Source organism: Rutilus rutilus, assembly GCF_951802725.1.
Source record: "Rutilus rutilus genome assembly, chromosome: 7".
Classification (NCBI taxonomy): Eukaryota; Metazoa; Chordata; class Actinopteri; order Cypriniformes; family Leuciscidae; genus Rutilus; species Rutilus rutilus.
This window is the reverse complement of record NC_140221.1, coordinates 22,189,048-22,214,719: the sequence shown is the minus strand read 5'-3', so window position 1 is coordinate 22,214,719 and position 25,672 is coordinate 22,189,048. Positions and strand designations below refer to the sequence as shown.

Sequence of the window (25,672 nt, the reverse complement as noted above, 5' to 3'; positions counted from 1 at the left end):
TGTATCGTTGATGGAAACGATATGATCCGCGATATAGAGTTAGTTTTATCCAAGACTCAGCTTACTGTATTAATAAGGTATTAGAGCTGCACGATTAATCACTAAAAGATAGCAACCTCGATTCATACACCCCCACGATCTTAATTCTGAAAATACCACAATTCTCCTCTAATAACCTTTGACAAAATCACAGCGGAACATTCAAATCTGCTGCAGACCCAGAGAGCCAGAGTTAATGAATAGGTATGAAACAATATCTTTTCAACCACACAGAATCGTTATTTTTGTGTCACAAATTTTCAGATTATCTCAGAAGTACTGAAATAAAAGTTTACAGCTTTGATATAAACACTGATGATGTCTACGAAAGCGATCAAAATAGAGCAAATCCTTTTGAAAGTAACTTGGCGCTTCAAATAACGATTGTATCAATTATTTCATTACGCCACCAGTTGGAAACAAGTGACTTAAAAATGTAGGCTATGTAATTGAATCATTCATCAAGAGATTCATAAAATAAAATAAAAACTGATTCATCCAGCAATGAAACAAATCAAGTATTTATGTTTGAGTCACTGAATCATTCATTCAAACATATTTAAAAAAGAGTTCATTCAAATTAATTAAACATTTTTATAGACTGCAGCAATTAACAATTTGTTAGTCTGGCTATCACCAGACCAAGCTCAATCTTTTAAGATTGAACATTAGTCTGGGGAGTCCGCTCTGTATTTTCTACTGCACAAGAGGCGTGATCAACAGGCATAGATCAAATGACTCGGTACACAATTGGATAGTCCTTCAACCAATCAGACCAACGATCCGATCCGGGTGACGTACTTTGCAGAGCGACGCAAAAAACTCCAGCTGCGCTTCGGTGGCTGCCATGTTGAATGTAAACAAAAAGCTGCTTGCCGTCGCCAATAGCGCGCCAGGTGGATAAGCCAGTTTGTGATTGGTCCCCACAGATTTGTAACAGAGGCAGGATAGAAAAATGTACAGGTTTCCAGCCTGAGCTGAATCAAATCAAATCAAATCGTCGGCAGATCAGGCTGTGTTTACCCAGTCTAACATTTTGTCAGAACCTCTAGTAAATTACGTTATTTTGTTTAGTTGTCTCTTGTCGGTTCAGAATCATGGGAGAATCTTGTCTTGTGGTGTCATCTCAAAGAGGCACAAAATCTCTTTCTCGGACCTTTACCTTGACTGTTCCCTGCTGGTGGAACGATCTGCCCAACTCAACTCGAGCTGCCGAGTCCATAGCCATTTTCAAGAAACGGCTGAAGACGCATCTTTTTCGGCAACACTTGATCCATTAATACCAACACTTTCTCTTTTATTCTATTCTATATCTATATATCTATATCTATATATATAAAAAAGTACATATACTGCGCTAGATTAAACTGGGAAGGGCCATAGCAGTTGCATATTGTTGTCCTATTGTTAGTTTAACTGCTTCTATTGTTCTCATTTGTAAGTCGCTTTGCATAAAAGCGTCTGCTAAATGAATAAATGTAAATGAAACGAGAAAATCGTGATTCTCAATTTTTCCAGATTCGTGCAGCTCTATAAAGTATAATTCACCCAAAAATGTAAATTCTGTCATGTTGTTTCAAACCTATAAGATTTTCATTCAACTTCCAAACACAAATTAAGATATTTATGAAAGCCTCCATTTAACCTGTTAAGCTGCAACCCCACTTTTGAAAAATCCCCAGAAATGACACACCCAAACTGAAACAGATACAGTTCATGAACCCTTTGCATTAAAAGCACAAGTATGATCTCATTTGAAAGCTGACACCTGGCAGTTTATTGTAAATGTAGAATTAATTATTGTCATAATGACAAAAATTGTTATAAATAGCTTCAAAGTTTTGTAAAATTATTAGAAATGAATTTTTATGAAACATCCTCATGAAAATAAAATTGAAGTTGGCACTGGAGCAATCTAGAAATGCACTACAGCTAAAGCCATATGTCTAAACATTCTATGTTTAAAATCTGAAGATAATAAGTCCAAAACTCTGTATTTGGTTAAATGTTTTTCAAGACCATGTCAAATGACTTTATTTTGATTTGACGCTAAAATGCTACTGATGTTTATTGTCATCTTCTAACCATCTATCCAGTATATTGTCTCTATTGTTTTGTGGTGCAAACGATCCCCATTCAGTCTGAGTCTCCCCCTGCACACATTCACACTTCTCCAGCCTGGTTATGGCTCGAAATATGCATTTCTTTTGTCTGCATTATAGCTACTAACGACTGGCTATTCACAGGCTATTCATAGGGTTTCAGTCCCTAATTTCTTTTCTCAAAGTTTACCACACATTTTAAACTGTATCAAATGCATTTCTTGAATAAAGACACATTTCAGGTAGCATTCAAAAAATAATAAAAGTATAACTTCTAGGTAGCAGGTGCACCTAGGGCTAGCTAGCATGTTAGCTTAGCACACCATCAATACACGACAATTTATGAGATTAAAACCATGTTTGTGCTCTAAACTTACTTTTTAACGCACGTTGAGTATTTTAAATAATCTTCTGTGATCTAATTTGGCTTCAGATAAAAAAATCAGACAGAAAATATACTATTGGATAGTGTTCTGCACAATGATAGTCTATATAGATTAGCATTACATTATAAATATAATCTATTATTATGAAAATACCTGGCATGGCTTGAAAAACACAGGTAACTCAAATATCAGTGCAATCATGTTTATTGTCTTCAAAACATCTGTATCTGCATGTTACAGCGCGATCTCTGTAGCTTTGTGTGTATCAGTCAGGTATCAGTGACGTCCTGGAATGTCACATGATCATGGCTCTTCTTCATGTTCTATATATGGACTATTATTGTGCATGTAGCGCCCTCAGGCTATTGGTATGAATTAAAAAACACAGTATCGGAATACCAAATGCTCATAAAGATTACATCGACGCATTTGGGTATAAATTCAATAAATATTATTCCTGTCTATAGAAATATGATGTAAATCTATGAGAATCTATCAATATTTCTCCAAATCTGCACAGTTTTGAGCTAAAGCCCTGAAGGACGTTGTTTTGTGTATCGCTGTCATGACGACAGCACGGAGTTTTTTATGAATGAAAGCGGCTGACGCGGATAATTCATATTAAAGGTATCGACTCATTTTTTCATTTCATAACTCCTGACACAAATTAAGACATAACTGTCACTACGAGTTTCTCAGAATACAATAGTGGTCAAATACTGAAACTTGAGTATTATATCTTTTTAATTATGTATAGTTTGTCAAGGTATAACATTAAATCTGATAGTAATTTTGAATTAAATAAATAAATAACGCTTCAGTGCGCGGGCGCACTGGCAACGGTTAACAGGTTAAAGTACATTTCTTTAAAACTTAAAAGATCCAAAAAATTTCATGAAAGCATCGTAAAACTAAAAATAATCAATAGAGTAGTCTAATCCAAATCCAAGTCTTCTGAAGAGACACGATGGCTTTATATGATGAACAGATTTACAACGATGCGCATACTGCAGTGAACAAGTAAGTTCAAACGCTTGCGTGACACGCAAAAACAACATAAGAGTGAGTAAATGTAGAATTAAAATTCTTGGATGAACTAACCATTTACAGTTTGGAAAGTTTGGCGCGTAGTCTCCTTTACAAAGTGACATTGCCAACTACTTGTCTGGCATGCATAATACAGCGTTATTAGTTGTTTTCACAGATCAGTGTGAACAGGGATCGTTTTGATAACGTTGTCATCTGTACAAAGAAAAAACGTTTCTGTTTTTAGAACATCGTTGTTGTGTAAACATACCCTGACATAATATTATAATACGATCCCCTTCCTAAGTCAGAAGGGGAGCGAAATCTGATAGGCTTATTTTTTCACATGTTTGCAGAGTGACTACAGTGGCTCAACCACAAGTTTATCAAGCGACAAGAATACTTTTTGTACGTCACAAGCATCACACACGACCAGCGTCGGCCAATAGCGAGCCTACGTGGTGACGTACAACCCAGAAGCGCTGCGCTGTTACACTACGTGAATTCATTTAGGCCCACACAGACGAAAATGAACAGTTGAATAAAGTCGTTAAAAGTTATAAAGTCGTTTAATAAAGTTGTTTTTTGCACACAAAAAGTATTCTCGTCGTTTGATAAACTTATGGGTTATACGTCTTTACCAACTTTCGGGGTTTGCGAGTTTCGATCCCATAGCAGCCTATGGAGGAGTGATCCAGCTCTCAGATTTCATCACACATATCTTAATTTGTGTTCCGAGGATGAACGAAAGTCTTACGGGGTTGGAACAACATGAGGGTGAGTAATTACTGACAGAATTTTCATTTTTAGGTGACCTAACCCTTTAAACACAGAAGTAGTCAGATTTTCATGATATGTCACCTTTAATGGCTACTCTATTCAGTACCTGATTAAAAATCAAACTCCACTGCCCACAATCTGCAGACTGGCTCTGACTTTTTGCAATTAGCGTTGACTCTTCCAGATCGGAAGTCGGGGTGTAGTGCATTCGAGCCTTTAGGTTTTACAAGCTAACTGCTCACGTAGCCTTTATTCTACATATAGCCTACATTCAACACAAATGTTTAATTATATTACAATTAATTTTATAATATATTAAGTAATATTTTTGTCTGATCAGACATTACAAACAGCTATTCTGTGGGGTCCAAGACAAACTCAGCTTATCAGGTGGACTGAATTGTCCATGACACCAGCAACACATACTATTTGTGGTAAGATTTCAAAAAGCTATGGGCAGTTACGCAGCCAATCAATAACGTGATATCATCCAGCAGTAGAAACGCCCACTACAACCAATAATACATCCACGGCACTCTCTAGCAATAAAACTGCTGTATGTGTGAACACCCCATGACACAGCACTCATTATACAGAGGTGAACAATTAAGTGGGTTAGGTCTGGCTTTTAGGAGGAAGGAGGTAAACAGTAGAAATTTTTGCAGGGCAAGTAAAAATTTAAACCACTGGCCGACCTGACCCAACTGGACCAGTAGAAAAAAAAAATCTTAGCGTTGAGCCCTGCAAGTACATGTCTAACTAACATGGGTTGTTGGTATTAATGTCCTACTGGTATTGACATTTAGGGATAAACAGAGGCTGTATAAACCCCATCAAACCTGTTTCCTGTTTATAAAGTTTACAAAACACCTTTCTCGTTCACCCAAAAATGAAAATTAGCCCATGATTTACTCACCCTGAAGCCATCCTATGTGTATATGACATTCTTCTTTCAGACGAATACAATCGGAGTTATATAAAAAAAAATGTCCTGGCTCTTCCAAGCCTGATAATGGGAGTGGATGGCTGTTTGACTTTAGAAGTCCATTAAAGCGCATCTATTCATGATTAAAATGCTCGAAACAGCTCTGCGGGGGTTAATAAAGGTCTTCTGAAGCGAAGCGTTCGTGTAAGAAAAATATATTATTGACTAAAATAACTAGCATCCGGCAGACAGTCGTACGCATTAATTTACGCCAAAAGAGTAACACTTGAACTTGACGCACAACGTAATGACGGCAATTGACTCGTAATGAGAGCAACCTCTTGCGGTTCAAACAAACAGGACTGGGCAACCGCGTTCGTCATTACGTTGTGCGGCAAGTTCAGGTGTTACTCTTTTGGTGTAAATTGATGCATACGGCCGTCTGCCGGAAGCTAGTTTTTTTAGTTGATAAAGTTTTAAATATGGATATTTTTCTTACACGAACGCATCGCTTCACTTCAGAGGCCTTTATTAACCCCCCGCAGAGCCGTTTCGAGCACTTTAATCATGAATAGATGTGCTTTAATGGACTTCTAAAGTCAAACAGCCATTCACACCCATTATCAGGCTTGGAAGAGCCAGGGCATTTTTGGGTGAACTATCCCTTTAAACTAAGTATTTGTAATTTTAGCTGTTTGCAGCAGTATATCAGGCCTGCTCTGAGAGAAAAGGTGGTGCTATTATTAGTCTTGTGGTTCAGGATCTGCAGTGAACACACAAAACTAACAAGTTAAGTCCAAAGTAGAAGTGACTCAGGGAAAGGAAAGTTACTGTTACAATTCTACTTTAGCACCATTCGTGTTATGTAGTTTGTTGGTAGTGTATCGTGCGGTGTAGGTGAAGGTGTCTGTGGTACTGACCGTTGGGTGGCGTGTGGAGCTGAAGGTGTACTGCACTGAGTGTGGTGGGTAACGGCTCTGCTCGCTGCTGAAGGACCCCTGGCTGGGGGGAAATCCTGAACTGGACATGCTGCGGCTGCCTGGTGGGGTGCCGGAGGCTCAGAAGGGGCCTGGAGCACTGCTACTCAATCAAGGCCTCAACGACGGCATGATCGTGCTGCCAAACCACCTGAGGAAGAGAGAGAGAAGGGAAAAAATATATAAGAACATTTCAAGAGACAAATTCTGAAGGAGTCTTGGGTACAAAAAGTTTTTCATGGTCTCAGATCACAATGTGCGACCTATTGATGAAACATGCTTTGTTTTACAGGATTGCTAAGCAAATGTTCTGCTTGATTTTCCAAAAAAAGTGCTGGCTTCTTAAAACCAACAAAAGATATTTCAAATCTAATCAAGCCCATGAGATTTCCAATGATGTCAATATGTCTACACAAAGCGCATCAAAGAAATTGACTGCAGTATGTGGCATCTGTCTCTTCAAGAATGACTCAATGCTCCATGACTCTGCCTATCTGCAGTTTTTTTGTAACATTTTAAGGCTTAAAAACCCTTCACATTCTATACAACACAAGGAGCCTGCAGTGAAGTAAATCTATGATCACCTCCATTTATGTACACCATCTAGAGATGGTTTGTCAACATACCAAAATTTCAGTAGTCAAGACCAAAATTGGTGAAATTTCATGATTCTCTATACAACCCTCTTCATTGCGAGTAAATCACTTGCATATGCGACTAAATCTTCACTCTGGGCGACTAAATAATGTCTATCATTAGACATTGGCTAATAAATTCTCAAATTTTACTCGCCAGTGTGTGTTAGAGGCTAATTAATATCCATGAACCCAGCAGCTCATCAATCCTTAGTGCATTGTATGTATATTGTTTTTATTAGTAGTAGAATCAGTAGTAGTAGTATTATCTTCTAATAATAATTATTACTATTATCTATTTTTTTACAGAAACACTGAATGACCAACAATATCTTAAACACCACCACCAGTCCTATGTTCAGTTAAAATGACAAATATGCATTCATACATGGTTACCAAGTTTTAGTTCTAATTACTTAAGTTCTATCATTAAATATTGCTTAATTATCATAATATAATGCTTGACTGACTGATGTTAAGTGTACGTCCAGATATTTAAAAAGATGTGCCATTTTACAAATTTAAGCTGATTTGGTGGAATCATATTTCAAATATATCTGTCTGGCGAGTAAACTTTTGCCAAGGTGTGTGTAGAGGGTTGCTATAGCACAACAAATTTCAATAGTAACTAATATATTGAACACACTCTTGTGAATTAAAGTTAAATATTCAAATAATATTATAAACCTCAGTGTTTCCCATACATTGATATATTTGTGTAGCCTGATGTCATCATACTCAGATTCTAGTCAGAATGTGAGTCTGATACTTCTCCATAGAGATTTGATTATGGGGCGTGTCTCAACCGAACCAGGAAAAAAAAAAACTCTGCACTCAATTGGATAGACCTACAACCAATCAGAGCAACGGAGTAAATGACGCATGTTCTTCATTCATATTTTCAACCAACAAAATGTCGCGGCTCTCTGTTCCTCTTTTAAAATGAATGCGCTGTCGATATCTTCTATAACAGACGCGATGGCGGAATCTACACATGATGTTTCATAAACAAAGTTCGGGAGGAGCACGTACAAATAATCAATCCAATATCAACTTGTCATCAAACAATACCATGTCTAACGTTACCCTATCTATCAGCATGAGGAAGCATATTCACTCTGTAAACTTACCTAACACTCCTTGACAGTTTTTCAGCATCCCTCCACCACCCCGAATCCTCACTCTTGTCTTGTTCTCTCACAACCAGGAATACGGGGGAGCATGGCTACCGAGCCCACAGCCCTCTCCTCGGACAGCACGTCATATACGCATTTATTCTATCGACTTATTTGTGTGAAATCTTATATACGCATTTATTCTATCTGACTTATTTGTAAATGTGAACTCGTGAAATCTCAATTCTCCAGCAGCAGTCGTCTTTGTTGTAAACTAATTCAAATCAAGCGCTCTTTGGTGACGTGGATGATTACGTTACCGTTGCTCATCTGTCCATCATCGTATAAAGCCCGCCCTGACAATTTGATTGGTCCGAACAATTTTTGTTCGGGCATAATAGCTACTCAACGGAGCGAGTCCAGACCGAACTTCCCGACCAAAAAATGTTGTGGGCGGGGTTCGGGCTGGCACCCAGGCTAATATTTGTGGCAGCTGCCACATTATCAACGTTGACCACCTCAAATAGATTTCAGTGCTTCCCATTCATTAACTAGACTCTGGCGGCCCAAAAATATATTAAACTTCTCACGATAACATAAAAGGTCTTTAATGTCGTGTTTTCCGCCATTGCTGTAAAAAAAAAAAACACCAACACTGAAAGCTCGATAAAGCCTTGTGTCTTTGTCAAATTGCAAAAGACTGTCTGGCTGCACTGCGCAAAGAGAAGTGTGCACTTCGCTCACACGATCAGCTCTGCGTCTGAGTTCACAGTGAATTAATACAGTGAACTTCATCTGTGCATGTGCTGAGTTAAACATGCATTTGGGAACGTAGCGGGCATCAGTTACACATTATTTTCACATTTGCATTGTTTTTTTTTTATTATTATATTTACATTTTTGACAATAAACATGCCAGAATGAGAACATGAAAACACGAATGAATTCAACTACCCAAACTCAATTTTATTTGAGAGACCTTATGATACAATTCGGAAGCGCTAATCCTCCATAATGTTTTGCACGCTGCAGTGTTTCAAATTTCAATCTCGGTTGCTTGCCATTCCAGATGAATTAACCAATTTTAGAACTGAGTTTGTGCCAAAAAAAATTGTGGTGCATGTAACAGAATCACGGAACTGAGAAAATTGATTTGTGGCAAAACATTCATTTTAACACTCGCTATTCTGGCACGTAATGATAGTGGCAACGAGGTCCATTTTTGGAGATCTTGTTCAACCCTAGTTAGAATTTGTAGATAGTTGGCATCGGGTATACCATGGAGGAAAGAATGAACAACAATGCCTAAGTAACTTATTGAAGTTTGAATGGAAATATTGCATGGAAGTCTAACTTTCTTAGCCATACTATTAAGTGGAAGCAAAGAGGATTTATCCCAATTCATTTTGTACCCAGAGATCATACTGAACTTTTCAAATACCTTCAGTATCTGGGGAAATGAAACTTGAAGATACAAAATAAACAGTAACATATCATCTGCATATAGTGATATATGTTGTTTGTAAGAGTTAAATGAAATTGAACAGACATTTTCCTGTCTTATCAGTTGGGCTAGGGGCTCGAGTGACATTGCAAATAGCATTGGGGATAAAGGGCACCCTTGTCTTGTGCCTCGTTGTAAATTAAAGGATAGAGAATGTACTCCATTAGTCATAACAGAGGCTGTGGGGTTTCTATATAAAAAACTCTTATGTTTACTAAGCCTTTGCCAAAGCCATACACATCCAAAACAGACCAGAGGTAGTCCCACTCCAGCCTGTCAAACGCCTTCTCTGCGTCCAACGAAAGAACCCGCAGCTGCAGTGGGACAACCTGGGATTCGTGAATGACGTGCAGTAGTCTCCGAATGTTATCCGCCGCTAATCTTTTTGGCATAAAGCCAGACTGGTCAGGGTGGACTAATGAATTCAGATACCGCCGTAGTCGCAAGGCCAGAATTCTGGCATACATTTTTATATCAGTGTTTAGCAAACTAATGGGTCTGTAGTTTGCACAATCCGAATGATCTTTCCCTTTTTTGGGTATCAGTGACATAAGTGCCGTATTCATCAGTGGGTGAAAGGCCCCAACCTCTACTGCCGCGTGGATGGCTGTCAGGAAAACAGGGCCGAGTAGATCAAAATATTTAAGAAATAATTCTGCCGGGATCCTGTCTAAGCCTGGCACTTCGCTTTGTCTTTCTTAGCACCTTGTAACACCCCTTTAAGTTCCTCCAAAGTAACTGGCTGTCCTAAAAATTCAGCTTCCTAAGTCGAGGTAGAGTAAGACAGTGGTTCCCAACAGGGGGGTCGCGGCCCACAAGGGGGTCTCGGCGAGTAACTTCGTCCGTAACTTTTTCTATGTTAAAAATGTACAAAATGTATATAATGAGCGACTTCATCATGAATCCATCTTCCAAACCGTGTTTTTGTCTTATTCTGAATCACTATGGTACACCTATAATAAGTGTTTATATTGGGACTATTTAACACTGGTTCGGATCGCCGCCGCTGCGGAGTAGTGGTACTTGACCTGCGTGACTCTCATAGCCAAACACAGAGAAGTAATTCCGGCTCCAAAAGACGCATTATTCTGTTAACAAACGCATGTTTATTAACCCCTTAAACCCTAAGCGTCCCGCCGGCGGGACGCCCCCCCATGAAAAAAATTCATAATCAAATTACTAAGCAACCACTGAATGATATAATACAAAATAGGTATCATTTTAAAGCTTAGAATCTCAGCTTTTCAATGCACCTATACATTTTATTCAACTCCTAAAAGGTGCTGAGTTATTCCTTTAGAACGGATTATACCGCCGGAGGGCGCCACCTAGCTATGGAAAAAATTAATTGTCATATTTTTCAAAACTACTGCATTGATCAACACAAAATAGGCATCATTTGAAAGCTTAGAGTCTAAACTTTACAATGAATGTAGCCATTATGATTATCTCCAAAGTAGTGCTGAGTTATTTGCTGATAAAATGATTTTTTTTTTATACATAATTTATGAGGAAGAGGAAATTATTATGTACTGATATGTGTCAAAAACATCATACTGCTCAGATAGTCATGTGTCATATGTCATTTGAAAGGTCTCAATGAGTAGAATACAACAAGCATAATTGTTTCAGGCTTTTACTAAACTTGAGCAAGGTTTTTGTAAAATAAGCCCCTCAAGAGACCCATGGGTAAACCATATATGGATGCTGAATTTTAGACACATTTCCGCTTGTAACTTCATGAAACATGCTCCGATTGTGGAAAATGACACACCATTATTTACAGCAGATGCTTACAATTAAAATGAGTCCAAACTCAACGTAATCCATCACTCAGAACTAAAGATACTCCTCATGGAGTTCTAATACACAAAAAATACACAAACGCACGTAGCCAAGCGAGGTAGCTTAGACTTGGCCTTTTTACTCGTATCTTCATGAAACATACATCGATCATGAAAAATGACACATCGTTATTTACAGCAGGAGCTCACGATTAAGAAGAGCCCAAACTTATCAATCATATCTAAAGATATTCTTCATGGCGTTCTAACACAGAAAATACCAAAGACGCACCTAGCCAAATATATACTCATGAAGCACTCGCGTTTGGTTTTCACTTATAACTTCATGAAGCATGCACATATCGTAGAAAAATGCACATCATTATTTTCAGCAGACTCTCACGATTAAAAAGAGCCCAAACTCAGCATAATCCATCACTCATATCTAAAGTTATTCCTCGTGGAGTTGTAACACATGAAGCCACAAATGCGCACATAGATCTTTATTATAGATGTAGCACTTATGTCGCGTTCTAACTCATAACTCAATGAAGCATGCATCAATTGTGGAAAATGGCACATCATTATTTACAGCAGATTGTTAAGATTAAAAAGAGCCCAAACACACCATAATCCATCACTCAGATCTAAAGATATTCCTTATGGCGTTCTGACACAAAAAAATACCAGAGGCGCACCTATGAAGTAGCAATAGCAGTGATGCTATGTTGTTTTGATGTGACGTTTCAGCTCATAACTCAATAAAACATGCATGGATTGTAAAAAATCGAACATCTTTATTGACAGCAGATTCTCACGATTACAAAGAGCCCAAACACAACATAATCCATTGCTTTGATCACGAGATATTCCTCACGAAGTGATGCATACTTGGCTAAAAAAACAAGTCTCTCATCCTTCTGGGGAGCAAAGTGTTTTCCAATTTTCCCGGAACCGTCCGCGCTCGTTTTCAAATGTGGAATAACAAAAAATATGTATCATCTTAAAGCTTAGAATCTCAGCTTTTTAAAGAATCCAACCACTTCAATCAACTCTGAACAAGTGCTGTCTAGTCTCTCTAAACCGGAGTGTACCGACCGCGTGCGCCACCCATGGCGCCACCTAGCTGCGAAAATATTCATTATCATATTTTTCAAAAATATTGCCTTGATTCAAACAAAATTGGTGTCATTTGAAACCTTAGAGTCTGAACTTTACAGTGAATGTAGCCAATTTGAAAAACTCCTAAGTATTGCTGAGTTATTTGCTGATAAATATAAAAAAGAAATCATAATCTATAAAATACTTTTTTGTACTATGTACTGCAATGTGTCAAAAACATCATACATCTCATGAAACATTAAAAAAATCATTGAAAATGGCACTTCATTTTTTACAGCATATTAATACAATTAAAATGAGCCCAAAATTAACTTTATCTATTGCTTTTATGATAAGATATTCTTCATGGTGAAACACTATCAAAAATGCCCATGAGGGGGCGTCAAGGTCTCAACAAAAAGGCTATCTTTTTTTTTTCTTGCTGTAACTTTTGATTACTTTATCCAATCACCACAAAATTTTATCCAGATGCAGCTCATATGTAGAGGGACTTCCCCAAAAAAGAATTTTCCTCCTACCTTATTTCCTTCCTGAGTTATACCATGTCAAACAAGAAAGATATGCATTATCATTATAAAAAAAATATATATTTTTTGTCTTTTATCAGCAGTTTCTCGGCAGCAGAATGTCCAAATGTAATGTAATTTATATTTTCAAAAAATTTGAAAAGTGTTCTTTCAAACGATACCTACCTTTTGACTCTCCTTGCTATAGTTTTGAAGTTATGAGTCTGTAGTTTTGTGTATGTCACTCAGAAAACTCATTTTTTTTATTGTTTTTCAAATGTGCGAGGACTAAACAAAAAGGCTACCTTTGTTCCAAATGCTGTAACGTTTGAGTACTTTATGCGATCACCACAAAATTTGATTCAGATGCAGCTCACATTTAGGGGTACTTCCCCAAAAAAGAATTAATCTGCTACCATATTTCCTTCCCAAGTTATTGCATGTCAAACAAGAGAGATATGCAAAATCATAATAAAAATTATGTTTTTTTTTGTGTATTTATCAGCAGTTTCTCGGCAGGAGAATATCCAAATGTAATGTAATTTATATTTTCAAAAAATTTGAAAAGAGTTCTATCAAACGATACCTACCTTTTGACTCTCCTTGTTATAGTTTTGAAGTTATGAGTCTTTACTTTTTTGTGTGTCACTCAGACAAAACAACTCCAAAAATGGCCTCAGGGTTTAAGGGGTTAACGATCGCTTTAGCGCAAAAAAAAAAAAAAAGGAATGCATGCTTTAAGGAGAACGATCATATTACATTAGCTAATTTTATCCATTACCTGGCCTGGCTGACCAAAAATGGGATTTTAACCATGACAGCCTTAAAAACCAAATACATATGGGCCAGACTGACCCATGAGGATGATAAAGATGTCTTACCCTGTTAAAGATCTCTCCACGCATTTACCAAATTACTCACAACCAGCAGATCCTCACACTTATTGATAAAGCCTCACAAATAACATGCAAGTATTGAGGTTCCAGACAGCAGTAATTTTGTAATAGCCTATATATTCATTCTTTTTTTTAACCTACACACCAGTGTGAATACTGATATTTTTTATTGCGATTCAAATAGGGCCAATTTATAGGCTAGGCTACTCTTAGGCTTACGTTTTTAAATTACAAATGGCCCACTGATGTTTTTGTTATTGTATTTTCAATATTAGGCTATAGGCTATTATTTGTGCATAAACATATCTGGTTATAATAATAAACATAGCCTACCGTTTGCTTGAAAACAACATATTTTGTCATCCTTGCTGCTAGCCAACAAGAGCGATAATATCATTAAATGTGAAGGGGGGCCCTAGGGGGGCCTTTCTTGGGAAAAAGGGGGTCTCAGACAATAAAAGGTTGGGAACCACTGGAGTAAGAGACTGCAACATTTGCATAGTTGACGATTACAGCACTTCACTAGATTTGTAATGAGACATGTAGGGGTGGGCGATCTGATGATTTTATATCGTGAACGATCTTGAAGACGTCCATGATCTACTTTTCAAGTGAATCGTAGAGATTGTGATCTTCTATGTCCTCATAATAGCCAGACTTTTATTTGGACGCCTCTGAGCACACAGCGCTCACATTCTCAGTCTTCATTAGTTATGGTCTCGGTTTAACAAGTTGTCTTGAACAAAGAAAGTAAACTGTATACAAAAGAATATCATAGCGTTTGCTTTTATATTATTAGTAACAAAAAGGCAAACACCACTAATACTTTATTCACTATATTCTCAGAAGGCGAAGCACTGCTACTTCTGCGGAGTGATTTACTCCCTCACCACAGGGCTTCTCAGGTGCTGCGAGCAAATCACTCCGCCCAAGTAGCAGTGCTTTGCCTTCTGAGAATATAGTTCCCAGTATGTATACGGTTAGAAGATGGCTGTGTCTCATGTGACCTTGTTATTTGTACACGCTGTGACTATACAATTCACAATATGTAAATAGGAAGATGTTGCCGTTATTTTGTCACTTATTGGGAGCAGTATGCTAGCTGGAGCCGTTTACCTCCTGTCTTTGTGCTAAGCTAGGCTAGCGGTGGGTGTGTCAGACAGAGTTAAGGCACGCACGGAGATGAAAAGGGTATGTATGGACTTTTCTAACTCTGGGGGACACGGTGAATAAGCTTTAAGTCCAAAAAAGTCGGTGTGTTCCTTTAAGGTGATGATACACAGGGCAACTTTTTGAGCAATGTTGCAGAGCGATGTTGTTTGGGCACTTTCCTATTGAGAATGGGCAATAAATTTATATCTGGATAATTTAGATCAGTCGTGGGCCCTGTGTCTCACCTGGTTGCCCGTTGATGGCAACATTCAGAAAAATACTGTAAAACGATTACAGAATCTAGAAGTTACAATCTAAAGTAAGTGTTTAATTTAGAGATAAAAAAATAATAAAAAAATAAATTTAAAATAATTAAAATATATAGGCTTTGTATTGGCCTGCTCTTTAGGATATCGGCAATGGAAAAAAAAAACAATATCAGTCAACGACCACTATTTTGAAAACTGATTGTTTATTGCAATAATTGTTATAAATTGTGAAAACAGATAAGTCCATAGGCTTGCTACAGTCTGGATATTCTCGATAGTACACCTCAAAATTGGGAAGATCGTGATTCAGATCGTTATTGTTTGTTATAAGATTTTTTAAAGAAATTTTAGGAAGATCGCCCACCCCTAGAGACATGTTTGTAAACTTGTAAAAGCTCACAGGTTTATCTCTTGCATGTATAGAAATTAGAGCAAAGAACAGTTTCGTTTATTTTACCATATATGGCTATTACTGTCATATGAAAAATATATTATTATTATTATTATTATTATGTAGTGTAATGTAGACTGAGACACTATATCACAACTAAAAAGAGAGCTGAGTCCCCTTTAAAGTTCAGGTACAAGTCAAGTACTTGATGATCAAGTACTTTTTCCTTTTTCAATTTGCACACTGAATATGGGCTGAAGCTCTTAATTTTGAACTCAAAGTTAACGAATCTTACACTGGTTCACAGTTCACTATACGATTACTACACATCACGATTTATGTTGAAGTGCTTGGGACATGGCTTTTAATGGCGAGACTTTTGCTTTTGTAATCAGGCTCTCAAAAAAATAATATAAAATTTGGATTTAGATTTATCGGCCAATATATATCGTTATCGGCTTTTAAAAATAAAGAATTATCGGTATCAGCCAAAATGTTCATATCAGTGCATCCCTAATAATAATAATATAACCATCTTCTTTAATTTGGCTTAAAGTATCACGATAGTTTCATATCGTATCGAGACATGGTGAGTGTGTCATTACACCCTTAACTATGAAACTTGCATTAGATGGCTGGCATTTATCTATGTATAATGCATCTGTCCCTATCCCAATAAACACAAATAATAACAATAATAATAAGATATTTCTACAGCTGCTTTACAGGAAAATTTGTCTTATATTTGATGAAGTTTGCATCATTAATTCTGTTACTTTCCTGTTTGTTATTGTAAAGGAAAAAAACTATTGTTTAAAGCACCATAAAAATAAAGGTGACTTGACGCCAAAGCACTGGTACGCAAGAGGTCATGTATTATTAATACATGTAAAAATGCACAGTGCGGCACATAAATGATTTTCTGTTTAAACAGAAAGGTAGAATAATGCAATGATAATAATGTAAGGGTGACATGGACATGTGCACAGTATTTGTGGACTCTTACTGTCTTACTGTCTTGTGAAAGCACACCTGTTGACCTTAGGCTCAAAGCCCTTGCTATCTGTGGCTGGACAGCATCCATCTCTCCTGACACATGACACGTACAGCAAAATGCAACAACAGATGCTACTGAAGGGTTCAGTGGTTTACTGTAGCAAAGTCCACAATCTTTCCATTATCATAGACAAACTGTAAACCAAGTAATAGTTGGGCTATTCCAGTGACCCCACAAACACTTCTATTCCTCCATTCAAATCAATGCATTATCATCATCAGCATATGCTAGACTGTTCCATGCAGGTGCATGCATTACCATTTTACTTAAATATTAGGAAGAAAGCTTTTTGTATAACCCTGAAATATTCTGTTAATACATTTTCATATCAGGTCAAAAGGTCAAGGGCATTTATTTGGCTTTCAGATCACAGGTCACACTTCAGTACACACTAATAAGCTCTGTCCCACGTATCAACACGAGAGTCTGTTTGCATACCCAAATCAGTCAGCAGGAATCTCCATGACTGGAGCTGGCTGAGTGCTCCTCAGCTCAGAGTGTGTGCGGATTGGATTTTCCATACACACTTCATAAAGCTTATCTGTCAGAGCCTGAACAAAAATACAGCCTAATCAGGAGGAGACCTATTGTTTGATATGTCCACACTTCACTTTTATACCTTTTGTTTCTCTTTCATCAGGTTCAACCTGCCCCTCCATCTTCTTGCATCCATTCATGCCATAAATTCAACCTTTTGTCATCACTTACCCCCAAAATATGTCTCAGGCTATTTCAAAAGCAATCCACAAAAACGTTAAACAGGTAGCATTCATAAAACATATCAAACATTGACACCTCACTTATAAATTAAACCTGACAATGAAACACTGTAAAAGTTAAATATTCAGCACAAAAGAGCAGACAGCGAGCATAACACTCCCACATCCTGCAAAATCCAGGATTTGTCAGAAACATCTGCCACACTGATGTCATTTGGCCCCATCAACCCCACAATAGAGAAATATTAATATATAAAGATTAACTAAACCACCACTCTGGACATGATTTGATCTGTCAAGGAAATATGCAAAAGTCTAACTGAAAGCTCTACATCCATTTGTGCTGGGGAAGCTTATTGTTAAATCTTAACTTTAACAATGATCTGACAGTTCTGATGGTCAAGATTACTTTTGGGCAGAGGAGGATCAACCCATGTCAGAATGAAATGACAACCTCTCCCAGAGGATGTTTCTCTGTGCTAGCCAATCTTAAAGGGACAGTTCACCCAAAAAAATAACAATGAAATCATCATTTATTCACCCTCATGTTGTTACTAACCTGACTTTCAGTTGGGTCTATGTTGTTTGGACTCCTAAGATCTTAGAAGCATCTTGTGTTCCACAGAAGAAAGTCATACAGATTTAGAACGACAGGGATAGGGTGAACTATCCCTTTAAAGTCGCCATTAGGGATGCTCCAGATTAACTGGTTAATCGTTAAGCGACAGTAAGAATTTAGACTGATTAATACTACTACTACTACTAATAATAATAATAAACATCAGTTAAACGGTTTAAAAAGTAATGCAAGTAATTTTTCAAGATACTGTAAAACGTTACCTTCATAGTACACATATAAAATTGGGTTTTGAGAGGGAAAAAAAGATACGTCGGGTATATGCCGCATTTTATTACGCCAGAAACACCAGTGATTTCAAAGCGTGTTTATGAGACCGTATTTGGCTCACTGCAGTCCTAAGGAGAAAATACGCAGCAATGGTGTTAACTTATAAATTTGCACATTGTTGGTCTTAAACCATATGAACATTAAAAACTTGATTTTCACCACAGGGGGGCTTTAAGAATCCATTTCAGTATTAAAATAGAGAAATCGATTATGTCAAACAGTCCACACAGCAGTCACGTTTAACTGTTGTAGTTTATCTGTTATGTGCACAAAATAGACGCTGAAGTCAAAATGTGCCATTCGGAGAAGCGCTAATTAAACGTGACTATTTCAGTCAATGATTTCGAGCATTCACAACCATTTTGGCCCGAAACCGAAAATTTTCAGAAGGGGACTTTTTTGTGCATTCCTAATAATAACATGCATGGATGAATTCTTCACAATAAGACCATTAAGATGCATTCAGAAAATAGATTTCCATTTCATGGCAACTTTAACACACTCCCTGGCATCTATGTGCCTCATACAGATCTGGAGTCCTTGATCATCTCTCTACAAACAATGCCTTAAACCTTAAAGCACTGCATCTGATGGGAGATGAGTCAAGGTGTTCAAACTTCAAAAGGTAAAATAACTTGATAACTTTATTTAACATAACAGCCATTAAGGCAACGAACATTTGAGTTGTACTGTTCTGGAACAGCGTTGTAAATAAATCAACCACTGATTCCTAACTGCGTCCACCTTCGGAAGGCCAAATAAAGTGCTGCTTTTGCATAGAAACACACAGTGTCTCACAACATGGTGGCAACAACACTACTGATAACTGAAGCCACACCTTCTTTCTTTGCATATGGATTTGGGCGGCATTATGCGAATATTTCCACCTAGTGACGTAGGTCGGTGAGGTAGAATTCGTTCGAGGTGTTTTAGCTAGGTCTGGATCTGCCTTCTCTTTTAGATAGAATAAATATTTTTGTGGGAAACATTGAGATATGAACAGCTACATAACACACTAAAGAAAAAGGAAAACATGAAAAAGGAAAACACTCCCTTAAATTAAAACTTGAAACTCTTTAAATTATATTAACTTCTACAATATAACTTTTATTAGTTATATTATAATTATTAGCTAAATAATTACAGCTCTGTGGAAATTAATTATCTTTGCGAGAGACGTTCTGTGTAAACGCACAGATAAAGCGCTCTGTCAGCAGCTAGGCAATTTCATAGGGATGCTCCGATTGATCTGCTCTGGAGATCAGTATCAGCTGATAATCACATTCTATGACTCGATCGGGAGTCACTAAAATAGGCCGATCTCACGAACCGATTGCCAATTGATGATGTCAGACTTTAGCACCAGAGTCATATGATCATGCGGTCTCAAGAAACAATGCGTTTTTAAGCCTTGTGATTTAAAGGGATACTCCACTTTTTTCGGAAATAAGCTCATTTTACATCTCCCCCAGAGTTAAACAGTTGAGTTTTACCGTTTTAGAATCCATTCAGCCGAACTCCGGGTCTGACGGTACCACTTTTAGCATAGCTTAGCACAGATCATTGATTCTGATGAGTCCAGTAGCATTTCTTTCAAAATGACCAAAGAGTTTCAATATTTTTCCTATTTAAAACTTGACTCTTCTGTAGTTAAACCGTGTACTAAGATCGACGGAAAATGAAAAGTTGCGATTTTCTAAGCCTATATGGCTAGGAACTACTCTCATTCCGGCGTAATAATCAAGGAACTGTGCGGCTGTACCATGAGTGCAGCAGGCGTAATGATATGACGCAGCGCCTGAAAATAGTCCCCAGCTCGGTAACTTCTTCCAACGTGACCGGGACTAAGTTTGTCTAACCTATTAGACCTATTTTCAGGCGCTGCGTCATATCATTACGCCTGCTGCACTCATGGTACAGCCGCACAGTTCCTTGATTATTACGCCGGAATGAGAGTAGTTCCTAGCCATATAGGCTTAGAAAATCGCAACTTTTCATTTTCCGTCGATCTTAGTACACGGTTTAACTACAGAAGAGTCAAGTTTTAAATAGGAAAAATATTGAAACTCTTTGGTCATTTTGAAAGAAATGCTACTGGACTCATCAGAATCAATGATCTGTGCTAAGCTATGCTAAAAGTGGTACCGTCAGACCCGGAGTTCGGCTGAATGGATTCTAAAACGGTAAAACTCAACTGTTTAACTCTGGGGGAGATGTAAAATGAGCATATTTCCGAAAAAAGTGGAGTATCCCTTTAAGAACAAGTGATTTGAAACCGCTCACGCGCAGTAAGCAGCGAAACAGTGCTCATTCAATATGTGTGCGGGTTGTCTGAGGGACGGGCAATGAGCGCACATTAGTGCTGCACGATTAATCGTATCGCAATCGCAATCGCGATGTCAAGCCTACGCGATTATGATGCAAAATGCTGCGATTTTATATTAAAACAAATTAGCGCACTTATTAATGCAAATGCTTTTAAACCATTCATGCGCGATAAGACATAAAAGAACGAGCTGCCTGTGAATGTCCTCCTGACACACACACACACACACACACACAGATAGACGCGCGCCAGTATCAAGTTCTCTTTCGCGGTAGAACGAACAACACACATGTATGCCAAAATGAACGCGCTGCCTGTGAATGTCCCGACTGTGACAGAAAGACTCGCGCTAATATCGTGCGTGCGCACAAAACAGCATGACAGAATACAGTTCTCTTTCGAGCTTGAACGAACAATAACACACACAATTATGCCAAAATGTCTTTTTGTCGAGTGTCTTCATAACATAAGAGTAGTCTTATGATGAACATGAAGAGTTGTGATGACTCGTGAAAGAATGAGGCGCGTGTGAGATCCGCGTCTCTGACAGCGGCTGGTCTTAAAGGGACAGTGCACAGTAGCCACTAATTATATCTGTCGCTGAAGTTATTTATTTATTTATTTATTTTACCCCTGACATGTATGGTTATATGTACTCTTGTATGTAAATTATGTTTTGTTCTTGTTAAAATGCAAAAAAAATATATATATGTCACTAAAGTTAATCAAAGAACAAAGGGAACAGAGAAAAACACACTGCTCTTGACTAAAGAACTTTTGTCTTTAGGCAGATTATCACTAATCTGTGTGTGCATTTATTTTCCTTTAGAACCAAGCAAGTTGACTCATGAAACCATTTGTTTATTATATCGCATATAGCAATCGTAATCGCAATATTGACCTCAATTATCGCAATATGACATTTTCCCCAAATCGTGCAGCCCTAGCGCACATACATGGAATCCACGCGCACATAAAGCTGCTGCTCATACAGCGCATGAGTACTTATCTTACTGGTCTTGAACGGTCAAATACACACACTTATGTGTCAAAATGCCCATATTTGTGAGTATCTCCATAAACAGTCGTTTATGTCTTAAGTTAACAATAGAATAGAATAGACTTTCTCTCCAAAATGCAGAATAGCTCAAATTTATAAAGAGAATAATGCCTTAAATACTTAAGTAGGACACAAAAATACTCAGCACTAGCTGAATAATATCCCTGATCATTTTTTTTTTTATCAGACTACTAATTTTGTTCATTTTTGCAGTGTTTCTATTTGTTTTTGTCCTCAGTCACATATTGGACAAAGTTTAATTACACGTATGGGTTGTAATTGTGTTCAGTTTGACATTAAGTCTTGTAGGCTCTTTAATAAGCCAGAGTATCCTAATATGAATGTTGTTTTGCATAAGCCCTGTTTTTAATAGCCTAAAAACTTAAAATAAATTCTTCATTGTAAAATTAATATTTGTTAAGCTTATTTATTTGATTCTCAAACAAAACAACAATCTATAGCATTACTGTAAATAACATATTTGGTATTACTTATCTGGAGAGAGAAAAACACTGATGTTGTTAATATTAATCCTGTTGTTATAAATAAAAAGATGCAACTGGGATTATTAAGATACACTAAAGTAATGTTTTTTTTATTATTTAGGTGGTTTAGAATGTTCCATGCATTTTTTTTTAATTTGTACATGCTATATTCATTAAGTGTTTGTTTACCTTATCACTTTTTTTTTTTTGCACTCTTTCAGACCATTTATTGATGTAGAAGTGTTTTGTTTTGCATGCAAGAAGGGAGTGAAACTGCAGAAATTGCAGTATTTAAAAAGTGTTAAATAAAACAGTTTGTTCAGCTCATTACTGTTGTTATAATTGTCAAAAACAGAAATTAAACAATAAATATAGAATCAGTTAATAGTTAATTTATCAGTAATAAATCAGTTCTGTATATCAGTTATCGGGCACATAAACATGCCAATAATTGCTATCAGTTATAAAAAAACATATCAATATATCTCTCTAATTTTAATGGCACAATGGGAACAAAACCCCTCCAAAACTTACAGTCAACGTGGCAGCTTGCCTCTAAGTATTTTCCGGTGCTTGCTCGCTCACTAGCATTACCGTGCCACGCTTGGCCACAGACACGGCAGCACAACAGTTACATGTCCTGTGTTTCACTCCACTGTCGGGGCCGGGGCCGGGGGGGGGGGGGGGGTTGTTGCAGGCCTGGCACTCTTTACAGGCACATTGTATCTCTCCTGATGGCAAGCCTAATTAAGTTGCAAGTGGAGCCGCAAACAGAGCTGGGTTCTGCTGCAGGGTCGAGAGAGAGAAAGACAGAGATAGAGAGAGAGAAAGAGAAAGAGAAAGAAAGAGAAAGACAGAGAAAGACAGAGAGAGAGAGAGAGAGAGAGAGATAGAGAGAGAGAGAGAGAGAGAGATATGCTGGATTCACCAGCATTGTTTAATTGTGGGCTGTAAGTGTGAATGCCAACTACTTTTCTTACCTTACCTTCTGCAGTTATGAACATGCTCACTGTGAACTTCTGCCTTTATGCCAGTGCATGTACTCTGCACCCTAATTAACAGATCTGAAAAATATTTCCTGCAAACATATTCACATGCATGGTTTCTGGGTGCTAGTCGACATTTTGCTAGAAGTTGACACACGCCACCAATAACAAAATGTTGCAAGTGACTAAAACACTAAATCTCATGCTGGAACTGCTGGTACTTCCCCTTCAATATTCAAGTCCTATTATGAACCTGTGAGCACAAACTCATTTAGATGTTATGCACATTGAATTTACAGGGGTGCATCCTACACTAAAAGGGGGAAAGGCACATAAAGGCACATTAGGCTATATATACACAAACACATCATATATACATACAGTACTGTGCAAAAATCTTAGGCATGTTAATATCCCCCAAAATGGTTTTAAGTCAGTTATTTATATCTTTTGCTGTAGTGTGTCAGTAGGAAATATCAGTTTACATTTCCAAACATTCTTTTTGCCATTAATTGTAATAATCCAGTGAGATTTCTGTATGCACAAGGAGTCTGACAACAGCCAGGATGATCTGATCTCACCATCATCGAGTCCGTCTGTGATTACATGAAGAAACAGAAAAAACTGAGACAGACTAAATCCAGAAGAACTGCGGGAACATCTCCAAGATGCTTGAAGAAACCTTCCTGCAAAGCTATCTGAAAAACTATGCGCAAGTGACCTGGACAAAAGCCGTTTTAAACGCAAAGGGTCGTTACACCATATATTGATTTGAATTAGTTAATATAAGTTAAATCATAAATAAATTCAATTTGTGATTTTATTTTTTTCTGTTTCTTCATGTAATCACAGACGGACTCGATGATGGTGAGATCAGATCATACCGGCTGTTGTCAGATTCCTTGTGCATACAGAAATCTCACTGGATTATTACAATTAATGGCAAAAAGAATGTTTGGAAATGTAAACTGATATTTCCTACTGACACACTACAGCAAAAGATATAAATAACTCACTTAAAACCATTTTGGGGGGATATTAACATGCCTAAGACTTTTGCACAGTACTGTGTGTGTGTGTGTGTGTGTGTGTGTGTGTGTGTGTGTGTATATATATATATATATATATATATATATATATATATATATAGAGTCTCTTTCAAATAGTTTTTTTTTTTTTTTTAATCTCAGCACTATAGTCAAATATATGCATACATACACTGTATGTACACACACATACGTATGTGTAATATGAAATATAAATGAGATAAAGGAAAATCCTGTCTAATAGACTGTTTATTTGTCCCAAGCAAGTCAATGCAATATTTATGAGTAACCGTTACATTTGAATGTCTCTGGTAAACGTGTATGTCATTAAAGTATGTATTATCTTTAAGGTTGATAACTTCAACAGACTGTTGCAAAGAACTGTCATCAGTTGTGAAGCGTATATAGGTGCACAAGTCCAAACTTTATGCAATTTCCAGGCAGCGAAACTGACATAGCCTACTGAATACAGTGGGTTTCACATTCAGCACTTGTTATTCTCGTTTCAAGCATGATTTTAGACACTACTCTGCCTTTTTACATGCAAGAAAAGGATAAAACATTTAATGTTTAAAGCTCATGTGTGTAAGTTATATTACGGAGCAGACTTCAATGATGATTTTCAGCAATAAACTCCTGGCTGTGGTATGAACTCACACTAATGGCGTTAGCCAGCAAGCTAATATTAGTTAATCCGAGGAACAACATTTAACGTTAACCGGAAACCACAAACAAAATCTTAATTTCTCAGGTAGACAGAGATGTAAATCAACCTCATAAGAGATCACCTAAATCAATATATAGTGTAAAATGAGCCGGGGGAGAGTTTAAGGGAAACATCCGTTAGCTGAATGTTGCACCTTTGCATTCAAAACTGCGTCGCCATCTTGAACATACGCGCTCAGCTCTCACGAGCCTGCGTGTAATTCACCACAAAGCGCTCAAAATATTCACATTAAATAATAAACTCACCTCATGTCCTTAAAGACACTCCAATAAGCGCTGAAAGGTGAGTCTGTGCGGTAATGTAATTCGTCGGCAGTGAGACTGCGCGAGCACTCACATACACACACACACTTCAAACACAGGCTTGTTATTTGTCCTCACTGAGTCGTAGATATAAATTCGAGTCGTTTTCTATAAGATTCTGCGCCAGAAGTTAATATACGTCACAAGTATGGCGGGTTCTTCTTGCTGAATGCCCGGTGGTTTGCATTTTGTGCAGCTTCTGGTGGTGCACCTGAGGAGATGGAGTGAAAGACTTTTTCTCAAGCAAACAGGATGAAACGGTGTGACGTTCAAACTCTCCCCACGGCCTTCACCCCACCCAAGCCTCAATCTCCGTATATTGCTGCACACCAGAAATACAGGGAAATTATGTTTTATTAAAAATCAACTTTTTGAAACGAATTGAGTCCCGTATTAATAATTGTTTTATGCTTCCGCATTTGAAATTATTCCAGCTAAGGAGTTTATT

At 37.5% G+C, this 25,672-nt stretch overlaps 1 protein-coding gene across 18 annotated transcripts in view; it reads right to left on the bottom strand.

The window, feature by feature from the left end:
• The window catches only part of ncor1 (nuclear receptor corepressor 1), a 126,068-nt gene extending 100,537 nt beyond the window's left edge, over nt 1–25,531 (bottom strand). For 17 of the 18 annotated variants that reach the window (XM_084414955.1, XM_084414958.1, XM_084414971.1 and 14 more), the window contains exons 1-2: nt 25,168–25,531; nt 6,179–6,386 (exon numbers count right to left, since the gene is read on the bottom strand). In XM_084414955.1, the coding sequence (XP_084271081.1) occupies nt 6,179–6,286 (108 nt within the window). In that variant the 5' untranslated portion in view covers nt 6,287–6,386; nt 25,168–25,531. Of the gene's footprint in view, nt 1–6,178; nt 6,387–8,000; nt 8,018–25,167 lie in introns of those variants that run through there. The other variant, XM_084414966.1, reaches the window with a different exon arrangement.
• Between the last annotated feature and the right edge of the window lie 141 nt (nt 25,532–25,672).